At 41.9% G+C, this 20,078-nt stretch overlaps 1 protein-coding gene across 5 annotated transcripts in view; it reads right to left on the reverse strand.

Moving 5' to 3' along the window:
- Positions 1–19,525, reverse strand: part of PDLIM5 (PDZ and LIM domain 5) — a 129,945-nt gene extending 110,420 nt beyond the window's left edge. For all 5 annotated transcript variants that reach the window (XM_032186697.1, XM_032186695.1, XM_032186694.1 and 2 more), the window contains exons 1-2: positions 19,381–19,525; positions 16,843–16,978 (exon numbers count right to left, since the gene is read on the reverse strand). In XM_032186697.1, coding sequence (XP_032042588.1) covers positions 16,843–16,938 — 96 coding nt within the window. In that variant the 5' untranslated portion in view covers positions 16,939–16,978; positions 19,381–19,525. The remainder of the gene's footprint in view (positions 1–16,842; positions 16,979–19,380) is intronic.
- Between the last annotated feature and the right edge of the window lie 553 nt (positions 19,526–20,078).

Below are 20,078 nucleotides of genomic sequence, written 5' to 3' on the forward strand. Positions count from 1 at the left end.
GGCTAAAAACACTTTTCAGCTTTGTTTTAAAGAAAAAAGATAACCTTTTCTTGCTTGGAAAGCTAGAGTTTAGCAAAAAAGGCATCTTTAGTAGAGAAACAGTTACTGACTGAAATCTCAAAAATTTGGAGCTCTGGGCTTAACATTGCATGTTTTTAATAAATAAACTGTTAAAGTGGGTTAGCCAAGGAAAACTTTTAGAGAGGACTCTCCATCCGCTGTCAGAAAACAAGGTTTGCATGCTTTTCCTCCAGGCACCTTCATCACCACAGCATCCATCTCTGTGCCAAAGGTGAGACCTTGGAGCTACTTTCAATGCTTCTCACTGCTCCATCCCCCCAAAAAGCCCTCTGCTCTATAGCAAGGCTATACCAGCACTGGGAATGCTCTAACTGCTGAAGAATTTGTGTGCACAGTTAGTATTTAAGTGCCCAAGTGGAAAAGAAAAAGAGAAGGTAAAGCTTACCATCGTAAAACCATTGTAAGGTGATTACTTACTGGAGGAGAGCTTGCCAGATCACATATGATCCCAATACCTGGGCTTCTGGGGACTCAAAAATTCAGCATCTGCTTAGACTCTAAAGCACTATGGCAGAGTTGGCTAAAATCAGGTATTTGCCCACAAACAACACAAAATCCTTCACGTAGCCTGAAGAAACCTAAAATATTCACTCAACTGCCAAATCAACTCTATGCCATATTCTTCATTTGTCTGTAGGTTTCTCAACCCAAAACACATTAATAGAAGTGAATAAAGTTCTCTTGAAAACAAGAATTATATTCACCTCTTCTAAAAATATACATTTGCTATCACCAAAATACATTTTAACACGTGGAAAATTTGGGATAGTCTAAACGTTTATTTTTTTTTTTTCCCAAGGCAGTCATCAATGAAATCACAGAAGGGTGCCAGTTTTAAAAGGAGAGAAAAACCTTTTGTAGGCTGGCTGCATCTTGACTAGGAAATCTCCAAAAGTTCTAACGAATTTGCTTGCAAAGACATACAGGAAACAGCAGCAGCATTGCAACAAATGCAGAAAGTAAAGTTTCACTTTAGATTTTGTTTCGGATGATGGATAAGTTCCATTGAACAAGTTTTCTAGAGTACCACCCCACGTAGCTGCTTGGTGCTGTCCTGCAAAAACACCCCAAGTAGCCTGGGGACAATGCAGCACCTTGGTGAGGCTCTGCAAGGCAGCAGGGATGGAAAGCGTGAGCTCCACACACAGAGACAATGTACAGGAAATGCTATAGTAAATTACTGTCTGGGTGAGCCAAAGGAGGAAAGTTCAGTGGGTATTAACATTTTTCCATCTGATGAAAAACAGACTACAAAAGGTATGAGAAACAGATTTGTCACTTTACAGCTTTCCACACATATCCAGCTGCCAGAAATGTTAAACTGCACAACTCAAAAAGGAGGCATCATGCCAGCTGTCATATTCCTATATACAGAAAGTGAACCACATGAAGAAAGGAAAAGATATTAAGGTTAGAGCTGCACTCGAGGGGAATGTATTAATTCCAATTTTCCACAATGAGTTAGTTAAAAAAAAAAAAAAAAAAAGTCAAAGACAGTTTAAACTGTACAATATTAAACCTGTTCTTACACTGAAATTCAGTTTTCAGAATAAACGTGTTGGATGAGCCAGTCAAAATTATGTCTGAGCAGTAACTGTGGTGTGCTACTTGTTACACTGCTGTTAGTTACCTCATTTTAAACAGTCACATATAGAGAAATGAAGTGCAGACTGTAGACATTATTCATTCCTCTCTGCAGAAAGTGAAATTGCTAGCTCACCTATTAGTCCCATACAGTTTACAATGTCTGGGCCCAGCCACCAAAGCTAAACTTAGATATTCATGCAATATCATGCAGACCTTTTCCATACTTTCTTCCAGCATCTTTGTTCTATTGCCTTTTAAAGAATTACAAGCTTATAGTCAAGCAGGGTATTTCTTAGACATCTTAAAAAGAAGTTCGGGTTGCTATTATCTGCATATCTACTTCTCCCCACATTTGCTCAGCATCTTGCCTGCCACACTACTACTCCTAATTTCAGGGATTTCCCACATATGACACATACTTGTGAAAACAGCAGCAAACAAAACAAACCAAAGCTTTCTGGAGCAACACCTTCTCTAGCTGAAGATTCATCCCTCCCAGTCTGGAAAATTAAAAAAAAAAACACACAGGCATGCCCAGAAATTCCTCATGGACTGAGGGCTCTTCTACCTTTGCACCCGGGATTCATTCACACACCACCACACTCGTGATGAACAAATTATAGAAATAAGTACATATTCATTCTCTATTTTCCATCCCAGTATAGAACCCTGCTGAGTCCATACACTGCAGACAGGACAGAAGAGACCCACCACCCACTGCTTTCCACCTGCACTTCCATCTTGGCTGGCTTACACACATGTATCTGGTGATCAGAGAAGGCAAACGAGCAGCTCGAGTTCTCGTTTGAAAGCACAGAGGAACCTGGTTCAGGATTCCTGGCAAATGGCACTAGAGAATTTTATGAGGTTGCCCACTCCTCCCTGTGCTGCCAGAGGTGACCCCGCGGGTGACACACCAGCATCTCACCACCTCCAGCCTTCAATGCTCAGGGCTTACACCTCGGGACAGCTCACAGAAAACCACTTCCCCCAAAGGGCAATTCATTTACGACTTGGCTGAATGAGTTTCAGGACACCCAAGGCTCAGTGTTGGTGGACAAAAACAAATGTTCAGACCCCATGTGATTCCCCCTTCTCCCCCTTTTACTCGCTTTGCGTGTGCTTCTGCAGGCTGGAATTGCTGCTCCCGAGCAGACACTTTGCCCTACTTCTTTTCCTAACAGGGTCAAATTCTACTACACATGCCACGGACTGTTTATTTCTGAATGTCTCTAGCAAGCCAGCTGCTGTGCAATTCACTTTAACATACACTGGACTGCATGTACCATGTCCCAGTAAAGCAGCTTTTAGACAGTCAGCAACACTTCATTCACTGTGTAATTGATTTAAATACTTAGATTTGATTCTCCATTTTCAGAAACAGAGATTTTACTTTCTGCCTGTTTAATTACATACAGTCCAAGTTATAAGAGAACTGCAGTAGTTTCAGGAGTTAGGAGGAGAAGAGGAAAAAAAAAAAAAAAAAAAAAAGAGAAAAATATTTGGCACAGCTCTGTGCCCTAAAGTCCTGAAATATTTATAATGCTACTTGACCATAGGAGCTAGCATTGCCACCCTCATGCATTCAGAAACCATGAGTCAGGCCCTAGAAATAAGGAGTGTTTTTTAATCTCATGATTTTGATGCCAAGATACACTCTGAGGTTTCCTTGGTTTTTTAAACTTACTTTTCTTGAACGCACAATGCAACACTGGGGGACTATTCAGATGATTTAAATTGCATCCAGATTTTGATGCAAGCACATCAGTGCAAAGAACTTGGGGTTTAACAGCCCCCTTTGCTCACCTCCCTCAATGATGGTGAAAAATTCACCTTCATTGTAGCATCCAAGAAGGGCACCGCTAAGTGGAAGGACCTCTGGGTTTCTCTGCAATTTTGACCTGGAGCAGCCTTGTCTCCCTTGAAAGGGCTGCATTTGGAGCATCAGGCATGAAGGGTGACAGCAAGAGACCTCAAAGACAGCTGGGGTGGTCCTCCTTGATGTCTATTTGGAGTTACTGCTGAGATGCTCAAAACCTTTTCTCCTCCTTACCATGTGGTTTGCATGCACAGCTCTCCTCGTTAGCAAAACAAACTTGGCTCTGCTGCATTGCAGCATGGAAAGTAATGGGGACAGCCCAAGTGGTATCTTCTGGGTGATTTCACCAAACACCTCACTTCTAGACTGCATTAACCGCTCTCTAAAAGAGCGGCTTGTTTCTGTTCTGAAGCGTTTCCTACAGCTGTACCAATAACACAAGCTTGCCTGCTTTCCTGGTTAACAGAAACCCAGAGATGGGCACAGTAAAGCCAGGGTAGGCCGGGACATATTATAGACTATCAAGGACTGGTATGATGAGAGAAAAATTGGAAAAGGATGGATACAAACTTAAAATGTAGAACTTATAAAACTCAAACAGAGGCAAGAATTTTAAACAAGTAATCCCTAAAAATACCTATAGCATCTGGTATGCATGGTCTAAAGCTTTTATCGGTTGTCCTTGAAAGCTTTCTGACAAATATCCTGTGTACATATTCAGTTTTTAATGTCCTTTCTTTTTAATATATCTATATAAAAGAACACCTAGCTCCTATTAATCCCATAGTTCCCACCTCATCTTATGATTTTATCATCCTTAAATGCTGCTAAATGCTGCAAATAATATGGGCTTGAGTGGAATTTCTCTTATAAAACAAACAGAGCAAAACCACCTGGTACACTTATTTCAGCAGTAAGACAGGTGCCCCCAGGCTAAGAAAGGCAAAGGGAAAAAAAATCTGAAGGCAATATAGATTAGGTTCTTGCACAACTTCCTTTCCCTTTACTCTATAAAAAAAAAAAAAAAAAAAAAAAAAAAAAAGTGACAAATTGGAAGACCCAAACTTATTTGGCAAAAAATCAAAATAAAAAAATAAATCAAAAAAACAGGCCGCTAGAAAAGCATATTTCAAGGAGTTTGAGAAGTTAGCAGTTTTAAATGCCAAAGTAAAGTATTTCCTAACTCGTAACACCCATTGTTATGCATTGCATTTCCCAGAATTGATGCTAATATTACATAAATGTCAGCGCACTTAAATCTAGATTATTTGCATGCCACTCTTCTCAAGTCTCCAGTTCCCTGAAATGCAGCAATTACACATTGCACAAAGCTCGTCTTTATCCCCTTTTTCCAGATACTTTACTCCATGGAAGATCACCTCTTGGAAGGGCTCATCTCTCCCCTTTATTTAGTCCCCCAAATTATCCAGGAGCTTCTAGCAAGGGAACAGGTCCCTGCTGTGAGATAAAGGTGTGTTTGTAACAGGTAGTCTGAAGGACAGGAGAACTCCTAATCCTCAACTGGCATTCTGAGGACTGCAACAGTCCCTTTGGGGGAACATGGTCCTTACCGCAGAACTTGACAAAAGCCAGAGAGCAGAAGTGAGGTAATTACTGAGCTATCTGAACAGGTGTAAATTAGGGTATGCAATAAATAGTGAGGTACAGAATTCAGCACACAGCAAGAGAGTGACAGAGGCGGTGTTGGGAGTTACCAGAAGTGCTCACAGCACTCCGTCCTGCCCATGAGGTCAGCAACCAGTTGACATCAATGAGCACAGCATCCCAAATCATTTGTGTACACCCTTCTGTCTCCATCACCCTGCCAAGAGCGTGCCTTACATTTGCAAGCAGAGAAAAACAGCACATTAGCCTTCCCTGATGGCAAGTGATTGAAAAGCAAATTGCCAGTACAGACTGGTTTGCCCCAAATCCTTACTTTGCTGTGATCAGTTTCATGTGAGCAGTTTCCAGTTATTTATTCCCACGCCATCCAGGACAGAGTTATAAACTGAGCTGGGCTGTCAACTGCAGCAGCAGCAGTTTTCATCAGGTTGCATGTATCAAAACAAATCAATGTCATTTGAAGTTTCAATAATCAGCAGTTTCCACACTCTGCAGTGTAGATGTGTCGATAGAAGAAATACCCTCACAGGGAAGCTACTCGACTGACCAGAGAGTATCATATTCCCTCCAACATGAGAAGGTCAGTGATACTTGCGTCTGCAACGATACAGCAAGTCTCCAAGATTTAAGTGCACATCCCAAGGAAAACATCACTAGGTTTTCACATTGCAAGTGGATAGCATTTCCAGACATATATACAAAATTTATTCTTTTAGCCAAAAAAGCCATTCATCTATATTTTGTTCATAAACTCTGTTATTTCAGTAAATAATTCAGAAGAGGCAGCTTTACGAAATTACCCAAAAAGGACCAGCTCCGAGGTACTGATATGTCAATCAAAAAGAGCAATAATTGCATACTGGGAAGATAGAGGTGCTAGAGCATCTCTACTAGGCTTCCAGAGCAAAAGGTAATACACCATGTATGTGAAAACTCCTCCACCCCTTGCTTTAGCACTATAGTTTCAGTGATGGGGATTGACTGGATTGTTAAAGGTCTGTTTGTAATTAGCTCTCAGGATATCATACAAACATCTCGGCTAGCCAGTTCTTTCACGGCTTACACACGTCAGCTAATGTAGATTTGAAATAAAGCAGAAAGTTGGCTGGGAAAGGTCCATTCTCTCCTCCAAGCAACTCAATGTTTCCTCCTGGTGAGAGCAGCCTGAAGGGCCAGCACAGCAGGGCACTGAGCAGCAATGCACACCAGCATCAGCTGAGCCTTCAGCAAAAGTCACCTTGCAGACACAGCCTGCATGCCTAAAATTACACTGGTACTCAAGGACCCAAGCCTTGGTGCTGCAAAAACACTCTGCATTAACAAAATTACACACAATCTGCACAACAGCAAAATAATTTCATTTACAAATTGAATATGCTCTCAAAGTAGATTCATATAAATCCCTACTACAATGACTTTTGCTTACAGCCAGTTGCCAAAATGAGACAGCTGGAAAGGAGAAAGAATAGACTGCATCCATAGCTGACAAAAGTTGTAATTTAATAAGCATTCGGTGGCAGTTTTCACAGCTTAGTACACCGACAGACATGTCCTAGCAAGCCTGGCTTCTGCGCTTCCAGACAGTATTGTCCCAGACACCTGCCTCGGGCCTGCTAGGCTAACCAAGCTTCCACTGCACCAGTCCCACCTACTGTTCCTGTTTAGGGCACTGATGGAGTTGAGCTTGGTCCACGGAGTTGGCTTTGAACCTTCGCATGGAGATACAGGCACAGATTTTCCCTGACAACCCTCTACACAGCCAGCGAATACCACCAGCAGAAGGGTGGGGGCCAGTTCTCATGTAGGGAGTGTGTTAAGTATTACATGAGCTCATAAATGAGCTGCCAACGTTTTTTTCCACTTTTGTTATGTTCCTCCTCCCTCTTCATATCTGTGTGCAAAGGTAGTTTATGCAGCATCTGAAAAAAAAAAATGAAAAGGATAGGAACTCAGGTTGCCAGATAGGATGCAATGTTGACTGCTCCCCAACCACTACTGCTTCCTTTGCAAAGTTGATTGTGTCCCCTGATCACTATCTACATTATGAGCCATTAATCCAGACAAGTCCCTCAGAAAGAACTTGTATGCTATCCCTTGAGGGTTGAATGTCCTCTGCTTGCCAAAATATGTATTTCTGGAGAGGCCTTTTCATTCTGGAAAAATTGGTAGCAAGCCACCTTAAGCACTATGTAGAGAGCACTCTTCTGCAGCATGGAGGCAGAACACTGAGATTTGATGAGAGCTGCAGATAGCCAAAAGGAAGCAATATTATCTACTCTACCAAGATGCCTTTGATGTTTAAAGGTTTACAAGCTTTCAGTTCCTCCTCTCCTCTAATAAATGTAAGTTGAACCCAACTGCCACAATCTCTCTGGTTTACAGAGCTTCTCCACTGGTCTTCAAAAAAAAAAAAAAAAAAAAAAAGAAATGCAATAAGTAAAAATACAGAGCACTGCAGAAGGAATTGTTTAGATACATCAACAAATTGGTAGAAACAAACCTTCCCAGCAATTACAGTAGCCTACCTCTTCATGTCTTTTACAGTGTCAAGCTAAGCCTAGGACTGCAAAGAGATGCCTCCCCTCTTTCCCCTCAAAAAATAAACAAACCACAAAACATTTTGGCCTTCATGTGAAACGAAAGCTAGCTACATTGGACTCTGAACTACACCTGACTTGTCATGCATAAGATGTACGTTAGAAAGGAAAAGCATTTGCAGGCATACTACAGATTTCACTTGTAGATTAAGCCATTATGCCATGCTGTCTGGAAGAGGGATCACCCACACAGCAAAGGTAGTTTTTCTTCGTAAAGGTTCAGAACAAAGGTGTTTCACAAATGGAACTTCCAGTGAGGCAAGATAATAATTTTTAATCACCAAAGATATCTGTATTTATGTCTGCATTCTTCATGCTAAGTTAGTTTTGTTTTTGTTTATGGAATTTTTTTTAAATCTCAAATGCTATTGCTACCAATACAACACCACACTTAACATAAGCATTTTTATCATTTGCTCTGCGAATTCAATAAGTTTTAGGTGTAAGGGTATCTGCAGCTGATCCCATTAGTTCATAAACACAGAAGCTTGACAGGGAATTTTACCCTCCTGAAACTGATACACTCACCATTAACCTAGGTTTTGCACCTCAGTCAACATACATAAGCCTTCAAGAGAACCATGAAACAATTAACACAAAATAAATTTCTGATGTCTTCCTATTATAAGTACTTGACATCACTCAACCACTTGCTAGAGAAAGAATCAGATGCCATACTTAATACAGACCAGGGTAAGCCAAACTTCTTTCACATCCAGTTAACAGGCAAATCGTTTGACCTTTCCAACAGGACTACTAAGAACCTGGCAATATCAGCTTTTTAGCCTATGGAACTTCACACAAGGCATTACATTTTACTTTAGAACTCCGTCACACGCAGAGCTGGCAGCAACTGCTAGAGCTCCATTCTAATACATTCAACTATGAGATACTATTTTAGTCTTGCTTTTACTTGTGCTGAACTGTCTAAGCAGGAGTTTCTAGGGCAATAATCTAACTCTGAATAAGTTATAATAATATTCTATATTTTTATAAAACAATATGGTTTATTCAACTGAGAAATTTCTTGCCTGCTTTAAAACAAAACCCAATCTCTTTAGGACTGGATAGCACCTTTTTATTTTCAGTGGAAGCTCAACACTTGATGCATCATGAAGTTTGGCAGGGAATAAAAGTATGCAGAACAGTCATCCAGGTGTCACAGAATCATTAATTTCACTCTATCTTTTCTTGATTATAAAACACTGAAGATTGTCATTTTCCCTATGAAGTAAAAATAATGGATCAACAGCAGAAATCTACATACTTCACGCCTACTGGCCATACTTTATACCAAAACTACTGAATGTATTCCACTGGTGCAGCACTTATACAACTGCTTTGAGGGTATACATTATGGTCTTCAGTTTACAACATGCTGTTCTCTGTACATGAGAGACTATACGGTGGAACTGCACTGGTGCCTGTAAGTGACAGAAGACAAAATGCCACTGCAGGGTGGACCCAATCCCATTAACTGACAACACCGAAAGGTGAGTGACTGATGGAGCACAGAAACGGAAAAAGAAGGTGGGAATATCCCTTGTGCAGGAATGGTTTCTTTATCCCAGTACCTCTGTGTTTTTAACAGAGGCCTTCCTTTCCTCATATTAATTCAAACAAATTTCAGCCCCATTTTTCCCCTCCCTTCTGGACCACTGGCAGGAGGAATATTGACCTCCCTGTATTTCCACTGCTTCAGGCACAGGAGAGACAGTTTTCTCTCGCACTTTCCCTTACATTGATAACATATAAAATCTATTCTTAAAAAGTCAAAACAAACGCAAAAAGCCAACAATGTTATCTCCTGGCTCCATACCAAAAACCAAACAAACAAATCTTTCACCACCATGTCTCTTCTCACAATGCCTTCTGATAGCCATCGGCCAATGAATAATGAGAAAAACAGTTACACTAAAAATAGCAGCTCCAAGTGGTGGGGAAGTAGAAATTGTCAGGCCTCCAGGGTCAGATACTCACAAGAAAACAAGCCTAATTTATTTTTTTTTATTTTCAGTTACTATTCAATAAGTGGTCCTACCTTTTGGGGCTCTGGAAAGCCTGCCTATTTTGCATCTGCTCTTACTTTCTAATCAGAGTTAAATTTTTTCTGCATCTGTCTTTGAGAAGCAGACACTGCAAACAAAACCTATAGTTTTCCCATCTAAAATATTTAGTTACAGTATGAGGAATACAAGCTAAACTGTCACTTACAAGGGAAAAACGTTACCAGCAGCCTTTAATGTAAAAAGAAAATGTTGACATATCAGATATCCCTTAGCCACAAACATGTATTGGAGTGTATGTGAAGAACCAACAACAGCCAGCTTCAATTTTCAGGCAAATGACATCAGCAAAGGAACTATTTTGAATAAATTTACTTCCTATTAGGTCTGAGGAGGTTTTCTGGCAAATAAGACTATGAACAGATGAGATGCAGACACTTTCCTTCTGCCTCCCACAGCCTCCCTTCTGCTTTGACCTCCCTTTCAGGGGTGCTCGGTCTTGTTTTAAACTGCATAGCAAGAGAAGGAAAACAAATGGTCTGGGAAAAAACAGCCCTTTTTCCAATTTTCAAAACAAGGAGGTTGAATAGCAGTGGAAAAGGAGACAACTGGTAAATTACGGCCGTAGAAAATGATCTCTCTTCCCACCTTCAAGTTAAACTGAGGAGCTCTCTGAAGGAAGATGCTGCTTGCAGGCAGTTCTGCAAACCCTGAAACACTACTCTGTGCACCTAGGACCTTCAGAAAACTCACTCATTTTAAACCATTTGTGTAGCAGGGAGCTTTATTATTGTCCATATTCCACTTCTTTCCCAAAGGAAAACAATACAAAACCACACAACTCTATTCCTTTGGGACTCAGTGCAGAGAGGATGAAAACTGGCCCTGGTAGCTCATTTGTCATTCTCAGTATTTTTTCGGTAAACCACATCTCGTGAACAGAATTAAACAGAAAAGAATAACACTTCTTGCCTTATTGGTCGGCTAATCCCATCCATTTTATAATTTCCTGTAAAACACAGATTTTTTTGCCCTAGGAGCAGGACCAGCTGCTCCTGTTGTGTAGAGGTAACTGCTGTGACCTCTGCAGGTCCCCCCCAGCTGGTGCCAGGAAGCACTCCTGCTGAGAAACACAGCCCACACATAGGTAAATCCAAAGCTCATTTCTAAGGACAGAAGAAACTGAACAGGATAATTCTCTGGGACTTCACTTAAAAAAAAAAAAAAAAAAAAAAAAGTCAACTGAAGACTAAATACAACTTTTACACAGAGCATAAAAAGAAGAAAAAGCCCTGAAGTTAACCTTCATCTTTCTGGCAGCTCAAAGGGTGCCTGTATAAGTAGATATTTTCAGTTCTTACAACGTTCTGGTTTTAGCAGTTCCTACTCTGGTGTAATACTTAAAAATTTTGCTAAATACTTCAGAATATTGACACTTTTCTTTAAAGTCCCAGTTCTTGGAATCACATTATTATTTCCATTTTCAAAAGGATTGTTATAATGCAGCTTTCATTGTTGCTAAGAAAAAACTTTAAACCATAAGAGAAAAAAAGAGAGACAAGACAGAGACCTGAAACAAGACAAAGTTTTTAACATTAATCTTCTTAATCTCATTTGGGATATATCGAACTCAATTTCTGAAACACTTCTAATCTGTCATATGGCAGTATTTTCTTTTGAAATATTTCCTCAGCTGCAATAAAATTACCCCAAAAAGAAGTTATAAAAAAAAAAAAAAGTCTTACTATCCATTGCTTTATGCCCACTAATAAAAATGCCCTAGCAAAGTCCAAAAGCTTCAGATGAACGCATTGTCTGCCTGGGTATTTACCTTCTAGATAGCTATGATGGCTTCTTACATTTAAAAAGAAGCCCTTTGTACTCCACTCCTACTCCATGAGCCTCTCTACAATTCACGTAAAGTATCTTTCATGACCTAATACCCTTTGTGAATTTTAGGAGAAGCCAACTGACCATTTTTTACCCGCATCTCTTACCCTACCTCCCAGCTTGACATGCTTTCCAGGGTGGGCACAACACTCTTACTCTGCCGCTCTCATTTCACTGGTCGTACATAAGAAAATGTGTATTTTAAAAGGCATATTGTGTAAAATAAGTCTACCAGAAAAACAGAGCAATGCAAGTTACGGTAATGGAAAACATCTGAAGTTGTATTTTGTGGAAACCATCACCACTCAGTAGCGTCTCACACCAGTGCAGCAATGCCAGCAGCTGCCAGTTAGGGCTTAGTTAGTAGCTTGCTGTAGTTTCCAGGATGGAGCATAAAGTTACCGACACAATCATCACTGGCCAGGCCAGCAGTTGTTCTAATGTTTCTCTCCTATTTCACATGCTTGCTTGAAAGACCGTTTCCCAAGTCCCCCACTGTAATAATTTACTTTATACAGACACAAAACTTGATTTTATTAGGAATGACACATGGCTTAATAAAAAAATCATGCAAACCAAAGGGAAGGAGGCCCAGCCAAACTCTAATCAATCAAAGCTCACATACCATGGGTCCATTCAAAACATCATTTTACTTGATTCTCATTAATATTATTATCAAAGATGTAAATATCTTTGAACAGCTGCTTCCAAACATTAGAAAGACCAAATTTCTGCATAAACAAAAAGCGTGCAAGTGTCATATATACGCTTGATCCACACAGACAACTTGCTGGGACCTGGGAGGGAAGGATGGAAAAGTGGGAGTGAAAAGAAGACATCAGCAATGATCACCCTCATGAAGAGTTACACCATGCTCACGTAGGACGTACACTGAGCAGCTGATGTGCTGCATGTTCATTCCCTACTTTATCCCAAGGTGGGCTGCTTTTCTACCCACTCCCTGGCTGGGCTGCATGCTGACAAATTCTTTATCATGAGTCTCTCATCAGCCATGACCTTGTAACAATGCACAGAAAAATGTACTTGGAACACAAAAAAAAAAAAAAAAAAAAAAAAAAAACGCAGAATCAAGAAGCTATTTCTATGAGGGTTTCAGGAGCAGTAAAATGACTGACAAAGAAGGAAGAAAATGAAGGGCGGGGAAGGTGACAAAAGTACAATGAAGAAAGTTGCAGGTAGAAAAACAGAGCTGTCAGGTAAAACATTTCAAGACCACCATATTTCACCAAATTCTTACAAAATGAGAGAGACAAATCAAGAAACATCTGAAGGAAGGTGGCTAAAGCTACCACCAAGACTGAACAAAAAAAGTAACTAAAGTACACACAATTGTCAAATACATTTGCTTTAGTTAGGAGGGTGTATGCCACACAGACTATGTTACTATAATTTCGCTTCAGTATTTCCTTGTTTCTTGGTGGTAAATGCTGCCATAAAACTGAGATAAGCAACGTTTACAGACTTCACCACAAGACTTGAAATGTTTGTAGCATATCAAAATAGGGTCTCAAGCATACATTTAGAACAAATACCTAAATACCTCTCAGGTCATCTCAACATAATGAATAAACAACCAATACCAAGCACAATTCAATTAATTGTGCAGAAGACAGAAGTTTTGGCAATTGCAATCCTACATTCATGCTTACTGAGTTTATTCTGGTTATGTTAATTCACCGTTTAGAACTAACCAACTGTCCCCAGAGTAAAAGTAACATTAATGCAAAGTCTAAAGAAATGAATATGTCCAACTGGACATATCACAAACATCACTAAGATTTATCGAAGACCACAGATATCAGCAACAGCAGATCCCTCATTACTGGTAATAATGACTAAAAATAAAATAATCCCATTTCAATTATTTTGGTCTGGATCAACTTTTTTGGTCCAGCTGGTATTTAGCAAAACATCCTCCAACTTGGGAATAAACAAATTTTGCATGGAAAAAGTTGAGAAATAAGGAGGGTCTATGATGTAATTCTCATGGTGGAGCTAACACCCAAGTATTGGGACATTTCCTCCAGTCCCAGAAACCTACCAGAGACTGGTAACTGAAGCTTGAGATGGAGGTGTTAAATAATTAACTGCCTTTTTAGCATTCTGTGTTGATTCAGAAGTGATCAATTAATTCATACAAAGGTAAGTTGCATGATAGTATGTGTCATTTCATGACTGCATATATTACACATTGATGGACAGACGTTAAGCTTTTTCTACCATAGAACTAATTATTTCCTACAATAACTACTTTACAACCACCAGAACACTGTTAATTTCAGAGTAATTTTTAACAATAATTTGTTCTTATTTACTCTAGGCTTCCATCTTTCAGTTTTGCATTACAACATGGGTCTTAAAGAAACAACTGTTCTCCTTGTTCCCTCAATTAATATAAAATGCCACAGGAACGTGTGAGGATAGCAACTCAATAACGTAAGCTTGCATATGTCAGCTGCAGTAACTTCTACTTCCTGCACTAGGGGTTAACTAGCCACAGTTTGCAATCTCTCATTACGTGAGTACCACTGCAGAACCTGGAAGCCCCACAGTACAGCTGCATGTGGTGACTTGAGCCACTTCAACAGTTTGCTGATAATAAAAAGATGGAGATCTACCACCTCAGCCTACCTTTTGTTCCTGGTTGAACGGTAAAGAACAAATTGTTTTACTCTCAGAGCAGCTTCCTCCCCACTGAGGACTCTTTTGCGAGAGCCATACCCCTGCTCCACACCCTGACCACAACCCCACCCCAAACCTCTCCCAACACACCTTCATGCCTTTGGATTTCTGACCCATGTAATGGCGCTCAGTAGGGCTCAACAAGTCCCTTCCCAAGGAGCCACCCAGCTGAAGTCCAGCCTTATAAGAGTATATGTAACCACAGATATTGCATGCATTGATTTCTTCCATTACCTATAAGGATATTCCCAACATTGCATACATTATATACCATGAGATGTGTGCAGCTGTATTTGTAGCAATTCTGAGGCACTAAACCCATGCTATTGCTTATGACGTTGCAATGAGTATATAACATGCAAGTGTTAAAGTGTTATTGCTACCCCTGCAGTAACATTAGCCTATTATACTGTAACACTAACTGACACTAAAAATTTCAACTGGAGAACACAAAACAGACTGACTTTACCACACAGAGGCAACAACAAATACTCCCATTGAAATGACATTCCATGCACTGCCTAATGGCTTACTGAAAACTTTCTCCAGGAAACATATGAGATCTTAATTTGTTCAAATTATTAGTAATAAAAGACGAGCTTTTCAGATAAACAGCATTGGAAAACAGTGCATTTTCTGTGCTTTGTAAACTGTACTTTATTTGAACTTAATTTCAAGGAGCTGAAACTAAACTAAAGCAGGAAATTAGCCCTCAGCAAAGCAGCCAGAATCGTCCTCAGCATCCAGAGCACAAACTGAAGGGGAGGGGGAAGAGGTCCTCCTTGCCAAAGAACATAATTCTGCTGTCTCATTACTGTTTTGCTAAAATAATTTAATTAGCAGTCTTCAGATGCAGGAAGGCATTTATGCTTCATCAGGAAAAGAAAGGGTGTGGGGGGGTGAATGGTACAGGCTGTTCCAGCATACCAGGAACACAGCACTGAATTCTTCCAGCTATCGAGCCAAAGCCGGATTGGCTTACCAGAACTAAGTACTTTTTTGATCCAAAGGTTTAAAACATAAAAAAGCACCAGGCAGTCCAATATCTGCACAATATTAACTTCAAATAAAAAAGAGATGGCTCAGCCGTGGAGCAGAGCCGAGCTACACCATGTGAATGGGATATTGTGCTTCCCCTCCGCATGTACTGTCAGAGCCCTCAAGCCACCCTGGTCCCCACCTTTCCTTATGCTCCACTCGTGTGGGCACGGACACTTATCAGTAGGGAGTTCCATAACTCAGGCTTTTATACATAACTATTTAAGCTGCTTCCTTCAATCAGCACACAGCACATTCAATTAATGTGATAAAATACTCATCTAGGCTAATTAATAAATATTTCTTCAGAATCAAACCGTATTTTAATTTCACCAGCATAATCCACAGGTAACTAAGATTAGCCATGCCTAAATGAACTGGCAGGCTCTGAATCACTAGTTGAGATTAGCTAAAAATATTGCCATGATGCATAAACCCAAATAGAAACCTGCTCCCTCTCCCAGTGCAGTATCAATTCTGCAGTCCCAACAGGTGTAAAAAATAATTCATCTTTGTCACTAAACTGCAAGAATATGCAGGAGGGGGAGGCAAGCTCCTGACAGAGAAGTTGTCATTTATACATAAACACTTCCACAGCACAAATCACAGTTTAAAGGTGCTAAGGTCAAGAACCATGAGGAGCCAGTTTTGTTCACCCACAAATTTCCAATGCTCCCATCAATTTTATGATGCAAATTCTGTTCCTATATGATACACATAAAGTGTTTCAGTTGTCTGAGGAAGATTTTGAAACTCAGCCCACATGTAAAGAAAATTCTTCACTGAGAACAGTTTTAAAAGTAGGAAACCAGTTAGACAGCACCTGGGTACAAAGATCACATTTGTTTTGACTTAGTTCCTTAAATCCTTTGAATATCAGTTAAGAGCACGTACTCCATAAACGTTCCTGTGAATATCAGTTAAGAGCACATACTCCATTAAAAAAAAAGCCATGAGAAAGTTGGATGTTCACCCAGGCACATGCCGATGAGTCGCTATTTGTAAATTCTGTCATTTAAGTGCCTTTTTATTGCAAATAGTGAGATTTGCGAGAACAGACACCAGAAGATTCTCTAACTGTTAAGGGCTGAATAAACAATGGGAGCATAAGCGTTTTTTCTCTGCTGCCTCCCATGTGAACTGCACAGGCTCAGCCCCACGCAGAAAACAGCCCGTTTCCTGCCAGCCTCCCATTGCTGTTCTCTGAGGGTGCGCAGGGAGGGGAAATCAAGGGTGCTTTCTGTTTGCTTCATTGCACAAATAAGAATGTGGATAAAACAGCCATCTCTGATGAAAACGTACAGTTTCCTTGGAGCCTTCAAACTACGCAGAAGTCGTATTTTACCAGCTTTGTCCCCACCGGCAAACAGCCCCTCTGTGCCATGGGGCAAGTTGAGCCCAGCACCCGTAATTCATGGCTCTGCAGTCTGAAGGCTGCAGGCAGACCACAGCATAACAGACAACTGCACACAAGCAGAGAGGTAAATGCACTCACCCGAGAGATGGACAGGGGCATGTTGAAATCCTTGCCACCTTGGAGCCTGAAGCCCCAAGGAGACGGGCCGACAAGAGACACGGTATAGTTGCTCATGGTGTTCAGTGTTCAAGGATCCAAGCCAAAGAATCGATGCCTGTGGAAGAGGATTATGCTTTTAATTTAAAGAAAATAAATATAAAAGTCACCGTCTACCATTTTAACATCTTTATTTCCATACAATAAGAACAGCCAAAAATTCATTCCAGGTCTGTCATTACTTATACTTTTATTCCTCATACACTGTTGTCCTTAATAGCTTAGGAAGAAGCATAAGGAGCTGTTCACATGGGCTTAAGACTTAAGATCTCTGGTGCTAAAGAACTTGGATCTCAAGAGAGGCACATAAACATTTGACAAGTACTTCTTACTAACAGAATATTGAGGGGAGGGGGGGCAAACCTCAATGTTGGGACAAGCATGAATTGATAATATCCATTAAATCCAAGTACAGAAGAAAATCCCAGCACCGACACATTCATTTCTAACAAAATAAGTACCACATGCTGAAATGTCATCAGCTCAGAACTTGTTTCTAAACACATTATGGTCTGACAGCTTTAAAACGATGTCAAAATGTCACAACTTTGAGGTTAATCAGAAGAAAATAAAAACCCTGACTTTGTTTTTACAGCGTAACTTTATATTGGTATAACAATGCTACAGATGAAACACATGTTAACAACAAGACTCACATGTAGCAAAGTTAAAATACTCACAGCTGCATCTTAATGCCGGGGAAGAAAAAAAAAAAAAAAAAAACACAAAGCAAAGCCCAAGTATCTCCCTCCCCTCCGCACAAATGCGGGCAACAAATTACCTTTAAAAGGCAACCTCTGCACTTAATTGCCACTCAGAGTCAGAGATAAGGGCTTCAGTTTCACCTCAGATAAGTAACATTACAATGACATCTTAGGTAGTGGATCCCATCTATTTTTGTATGGTTGAAGCAAGGCAAAGTACACACCAGCGTGCGCGGGTGTAAGCCTACACCGTAGCACAGCCGGATTCCAGGCTCGTGCATTGACATTTAAGGTGGCACCCCAGTCAAACTGAAGAAAGCAGGCTGCAGACCCACCAAGCTGAGTGTGACCTCTTCACACACAGGTGAAAGATTTTATTTTATTTTTTTCTTTTTGAGGCAGTAGATTTTGAAAATGCAGCCCAGCCTCGTCGGCTGCCCGAGGTGCCACCGCAGCCATGTAGATGCACAGAAGGACATTTAAAGTCACTCCCCAAGAGGTGTCGGTAGCACATGTTTCTGGGTTCACCCCACAGAACCACAGAGACCTGCTGCTCTAAATCATAATTTCTAAGTCTGACAGCAGAGCTTGCAGCCACGCTCACGCTGACAGCCATTCAAATAAGCCAAGCACAGCTGCTGGCCTGAGATGGGACAAGGAGATAGCTCTGAGGAAGCAGAAGCTGAGCTACCTGGGCAGCTCTGGCCCCATGAGCTGTCTCAGCACACCCCGAAATGCCTCAGCAGGCACCGGTGTATATAGAGGGGAGCGCACACCCTGACCCTTCCTGCAGCTGGAGAGGAGGAAGGAAAGAGAAAGCCTCCACTGAGTGCGAGCTGGGTCTCTCCCTCAGCACTGAAGCAAGAGCTACAACTCTAACTCCTCCTGAAAAGAGGATTTCAATTAGTCACAGGCTTCTTTCTGTAGGAAAGTAGCAACGCCTTTCGTTCCCTCTGAATGAGGTCCACCCTGGTGACAGGTCACCACAAACCACAGCCACATCTAGCGAGCGGCACATGTGCCAGAAGCAGAAGGCTTTACCTAGCAGCCCAAACTGGGGGAAAAAAAAACTGCACAAGCCTTCAAAGTGTAACAGCTAGTTACAATAACACCATTAGTAAAAGGTTAAGTCACATTAGGAAAGGACACAGGGTTTTTTCCTCCCTGTTCAAAGCAAACAGAGTTGGGAAGAGACTGCTGGCTGAAACGCTGAGCACGGCTCTCAGCATCCCTCACCTTTCCTTTCTCACCCCTCGATTCTGCCGTGCCCGCACCTCCAGCCTTACAAACTGAGCAGGAAGGAGCGGCAGACCCCGACGGACAACCCCAAATTTAATGCCACGCACTTCTTACAGCACGCCAGGGCAGCACCTACGAGAAAGCGCTACAACCCACCAACCCCGCCTTGCACAACCGAGCAGCCAAGGGCGAAATTGTGCAACTTGCGCCTATTTTATCAAACTCTCGCTAACTCGGGCCACGGCGGGGGGGGGGGAGGAACTTCAAAACGCAGAGCCGGCACGGACCCCAAGCCCCGGCTATCTCTCTGAGACTGCCTCCAGCAGCTCCTGAGCCCCGTGCCGAACCGTGCCAAGCCGAGCCGAGCCAGGCAGTCCGTCCCCGGGGCAAGCGACCCAGCGGCACCCCGTATCCGCATAGACACGGGACGCCCCTCCAACCCCACTCGGGACCACGGTAACATTACAGCCCACGGTGAAATTAAGCTACGAGAAGCCCCGCAGAGTTTCAAACCCACCGCCCAACCTGCCGGCTCTACCGCTCCTCCTCCTCTTCTTCCTCCTCGCCCCTTCGCCTCTCGCTCACCACCCGGTGCCTGCAGGGCGCGGAGCGGAGAGGACACCCGCGGCGTCTGCCAGGCGGCGGCTCCGTCCCCCCGCTCTTGTTTGCACTTCCGTCTGCTGCTGCTCCTCCCCCGGCACGGCTCGGCTCGGTTTGGCTCAGCACGGCTTGGCTCGGCTGGGCTCAGCACGGCAGGGACGGGAGCAGGGGCGGGGCGCGCCCGGAGCCGGGCGCGGAGCTGGAAATCCTCAAATGCACCGCTCCCGGGCGGCCCTGGAGTTCATTATTATTATTAATTATAAATAATAACCATTTTTGAATAGGGAAATGCGCTTTTTCTGTTTGTTTTCTTTTTTTTTTCTTATTTTACCTTGCGCACATCTACAGGCACACCTGTGAAATGCAAGGGCCAACGAAAGGGTGTTGGGTCTCTGCACATTGCCATCCCCAAAAGTGTCCCCCCCAGCACACAACAGGCACCGTATGTGTAGACTGCCACAGCTGTCTTACAGGGAAATTTCTCCAAAAAGGGCAAAACTTTGCTTTATTTTCAACGGAGTAATATAACAGGGATATAAGCGCCTCCCAAAGTACATCAAAGCTGAGAACAGCAGTGAGGCAGGAGAAGTGCTTAACCAAAAGACAATGCTGGCA

Source organism: Aythya fuligula, chromosome 4, assembly GCF_009819795.1.
Source record: "Aythya fuligula isolate bAytFul2 chromosome 4, bAytFul2.pri, whole genome shotgun sequence".
Lineage (NCBI taxonomy): Eukaryota > Metazoa > Chordata > Aves > Anseriformes > Anatidae > Aythya > Aythya fuligula.